Source organism: Anarrhichthys ocellatus, unplaced genomic scaffold (genome assembly GCF_004355925.1).
Source record: "Anarrhichthys ocellatus isolate YVR2014 unplaced genomic scaffold, GSC_Weel_1.0 scaffold135, whole genome shotgun sequence".
Lineage (NCBI taxonomy): Eukaryota > Metazoa > Chordata > Actinopteri > Perciformes > Anarhichadidae > Anarrhichthys > Anarrhichthys ocellatus.
In genome coordinates, this window is record NW_022280165.1 from 300,169 (window position 1) to 304,584 (window position 4,416).

At 43.1% G+C, this 4,416-nt stretch overlaps 1 protein-coding gene across 1 annotated transcript in view; it reads right to left on the minus strand.

Annotated features, from left to right (window-relative positions):
- LOC116399912 (dynactin subunit 1-like) overlaps nt 1-4,416 on the minus strand; it is a 38,897-nt gene that overhangs the window by 13,141 nt on the left and 21,340 nt on the right. The window contains exons 9-13 of the mRNA XM_031877400.1: nt 2,828-3,025; nt 2,020-2,224; nt 1,623-1,701; nt 856-1,015; nt 652-756 (exon numbers count right to left, since the gene is read on the minus strand). Of these exons, the coding sequence (XP_031733260.1) occupies nt 652-756; nt 856-1,015; nt 1,623-1,701; nt 2,020-2,224; nt 2,828-3,025 (747 nt within the window). The remainder of the gene's footprint in view (nt 1-651; nt 757-855; nt 1,016-1,622; nt 1,702-2,019; nt 2,225-2,827; nt 3,026-4,416) is intronic.

The following is a 4,416-nucleotide window of genomic DNA, read 5'->3' on the forward strand; positions in this document are numbered from 1 at the left end:
ATGTATGTATATATATATATATATACCAGTCTTTGTTCTTTCGAGCTTCAACAAGGTTGGCCACGGCTTTACTAATACTGCTGTTAACTCACTTGATGTTTTGGTTGATGATGTAATAACTCAAGTCATCAGTTTAATCTTGTGTGTTATTGACTCGAGAACGCTTTCTGTAGAAAACTAATAACATTCTGTAATGAAAAGAAGGAAACTCCCACGATTGGCCCATTTATCCGGTAACAGAAACATTCGTCTCATGTTGGTTTATCATGAAATCTCTGCTCATACTGGAAGTGATCACTGTTGACCGAGACAACGACAGACCGAGGTCAATGATTAACAGAGGAGCACTAATTAAAATACTATTATTACCTAAAGAAATGTGGCCTTCATATTTAAACCATAATTCAAATAGTAACTGAACAGAAGCAGCCAGCAGAGGGCAGCACATACATGAATGACTTTGCTCATATCAATGAGGAATGAGTCAGCAGTAACTCTCTCTGACCTCCTGCAGTTGTATTAATACACACGGAGATGCACCAGACTCTGTTAGTATTAGTGTTACATTATTTAATTGGACAAACTGAATCAAGTTAGCTGATCTCTCACATTTAAGTTCATTTAAACTCAATGAACTGATGTTCCACTCACCAGGTCAGTGACCGTCTCTCTCGTCTCCCTGACTTTCTCCTCCAGGTCCAGGTTCCTCTCTGTCAGCATCTCCACCATCTCCTCCGCCCCCAAGGCTGCATCCACCTGAGACAAAGCACCTCATCCTCATCATCATCCTCATCATCCTCCTCCTGGCGGCCTGCAGACTGATTGATGTCACTGCAGCAGCTCAGAAGCACTGACCTGTTCTTTGAGCTCGTCGATGGTCTTTTCTGCCACTGTCATCTCCTCCTGTAGCTTCTCCTTCTGGCTCCTCTGAGTGTCCAGCTCCACGTTCTTCTTCTCCATCTGCTTCTGCAGCTTCACATGTTCCTGCTTCTCCGACGACGACAGGTCACGCATCCTGCAACACAGAGAAGACAGACCATTGAGACCATTGAGACCATTGAGACCATTAAAGACCATTAAAGACCATTAAGACCTGGATGAAGAAGAAGCTTCCAAACCTTTTGTATTAAAGGAAACACTGGAATCCACATTCTACGTCTACTACACTGCAGAACAGAAAATATACAAAAACCCTGAGAGGCAAGTGAGAAAGAGAACTTCAGGTGATCCATCTTCTAACTTTCTCTTCTGTTGTTATGACTTAAAGGATGTACGGATGCTTGAAGTGGGGTTGAATGAAGCACGGGGTCAACAGCAACACCTAAGAACATCAACTATTTATAAAACAGACTGGTGCACTTCAGCCCCCTGTGGCCAACACGAGTATTACATAAACAAAGCTTACATTTTCTTCCACCTGTTTCACAGACAGATGAACCTAAAGAATGAAAAATGATCCTGTTCTTCAGTCACAACCACAGTTAGGATCAGACTTCTCATCTCATCTCACTGCTGGTTGATCAGATATGAAGATCATGTCTTGTTTGATTGCTTGTGTTTCTGTTAAGATCTCAACCTTTCTGATCCCGATTCACTGTCAACTTAAATGAAGCAACACACACCTGACCAGAGCTTCCTTCAGCCTCCCGTTCTGCTCCTCCAGCTGCTTCACATGGTAACTGGACGCAGCACCATCCGAACCTGTGAGGAACACAGAGAACACAGCTGAGCTCTGCAGCATCCTGCGGGATTTATTCAACTCTTTTCTGCAGCAGAAAATAATTCATCCGTTGTTGATTCCACCTTGAAACTTCTGATTCCAACATGCAGTAAATCATTTCATTTAGTTCCCTTCTGTTCAGAGAATGTTCAGCCTGTTTTAGGCCTTAATTATTCAAACTTTAAGTATCAAAGCAGAAAGAAAAGCCAGTGCTGCCTTAATGAAAGTGTTGAGAGGTGACTCCCGTCAGTGCAGGGTTCACAATGTGGAGCACAGATAACTGAACGTCTCAGCCCCACCTTTCTCCTCGATCTCGTGCTTGAGGATCTCCAGGTCCATGGTGAGCTCGTCCACTTTCTCCTTGTGGGAGTCGACCTCCAGCTGCAGAGACTCCGCCCTCTCCTCGGCCATCTCCTTATCCAGCGTGGCCATCTCGATGGCGTCCGCTGTGTCCGACATCTCCTCCATGTAATGCTCCTTGGCCTCCAGGGCTTCCTTTGCCTCCTACACACAGATCATTATGTTAGTTAGTTAGTTATTGTCCATAGAGTCGCAATACAATCTTTAACACCTGCAAGGAAATGTTTCTCTCTTTGTGCATTATTTCACTTCATTGCTCGTTTGTGTCTTTAAATGAAGTGAATTCTTCATTTACAGGCAGTATTGTATTGTATAGCTGTGGTTATAATAATAATCTGTTTATGATGTATGCAGTGTGGTTTTGTGTCGTATTAGTTGAAATACTGTCTAGTCCACTCTGATCTGTTCCTGCCTTTTATATGTGTTAATATAAAACTACACAGTTATTAAGCAGAGTTATGTTACCTAAACGTTACATTTAGTACATTGTTTTGTTCTTCTCTATTCAACATGTACAATAATAAGTTTGGTTTATTATTTCTCTGTAACATTTACGTTCAGAACTAACTAAGAAAGAATCAAAGTTCATGAAAAACACAATTCCTGCACAACTTGTTAACATATAGTTCACACGTTACTATTACTCATCTGAATGTCACACTATTACATCATATATCATCTCATATTCCTATCTTAAGTCTCCTCTGTAGCATCTGAACATCTACTCATGGGTCTGCAGCTTCTCACCCTCTTGGCCTCCTTCAGTTGTTTCTGCAGCTCAGCCTGCTGCTCCTGCATCTTCGTCTTCCACTCCTGCAGCTGCTCCAGCTGGATCTTGTGCTTCTCCAGCTCCTTTAGCTTGGCCTTGTCCTCCGTCCGCTTCATCTTCAGTGTCTCCAGCTTCTCCTCCAGGTCCTTCACCTGAACACGCAGCGCCTCCTCCTCCTGTATGCAGGGTGATACCAAGGAGGAGGAGGAGGAGGAGTAGGAGGAGTAGGAGGAGGAGTAGGAGGGCGACAGAAGGATGAGATGATGAAATGGAGGACAGATGGGAGAAGATGGAGATATTTCATTAGTAATCACACATTTAAAGAGACAAAGGGGGCTTCAGTCCTCCTCCATTACTTCAGTTTTTCATTCTTTACTTTTTCTTTAATTGTTCCACTTTCATGATGTTTTAAGGAGTGGATCAGGTGAACAACAGCTTTCATCTTCTTATGTATTAGGAAGCTTTCATTTCACTTGCCATGCAGTGACCCCCCTGTGGAGTGGAGGAAGTCAGCATTGAGACACGAAGGACACACTTAATATACGTGCTTGTACACATCTCACACACACTACTTTAGTCCTGAAATAAAGACCTGCAGCCTGTGAACAGAGACGTCTCACACACAGCGATTACAGACTGGAGGTCACACCTTGGGCAGCTCGTTAACATGTTAGTGAGAGAAACAACACTTCAATATTAGGTGCAAAACATCTTCACATCACGCCACATGACTGCACCTGTGTTTCCATCATGACGTCCTCCTGAGGGGATAAAACATGAATCAGAACGACGATGTTCAGATCAAACACCAGACGGCAGCTGTTGAACTAAAGTACATGTTGCTTCTCTGTGTCAGCAGTGATTCCACCTGCACACAGTTCATGATCAACAAAGAGTTCACAGACAGTTAAGCAACTTCACGAGATCCCATTGACTAATGTTCGGTCATCTTAATCATCTTCATCAGCCGTGTGCTCCAGAGCTCATCTCTGAAACGGCTTCGTCTCATTGCTGAGAAGCAGCAGACTGAAAGTGAACTAATGATACGCAACCACTTCAGAACCAAAGCGTGAGACTGTTGTACACTGATGCTATCAGAGTAACAGTAGTGGTGTCTATTGATAGAATGATAGTTGAGCAGACTGAGTGCCCCTCAGAGATCCATCCTGGGCCCACTGCGTTCAGCTACAGATAAATAAAAGCATCACACCTGCAGACGACACCTCGCTGTGTAAACCTGAAACCTCTACAGTTCAGAGCATCCAGAGGACTGTTCAACACAATATCTGTTACTTTTTGCTGTTTTACCAAATATGTGATGAAGAAGGAACTCCACACACAAGACACCAGTACAACTACTAACCTCCAACTAACTCACTAACTAACTACTAACCTCTAACTCACTCACTCACTAACTAACTACTAACCTCTAACCCACTCACTAACTAACTACTAACCTCTAACTCACTCACTAACTAACTACTAACCTCTAACTAACCTCTAACTCACTCACTAACTACTAACCTCTAACTCACTCACTAACTAACTACTAACCTCTAACTAACCT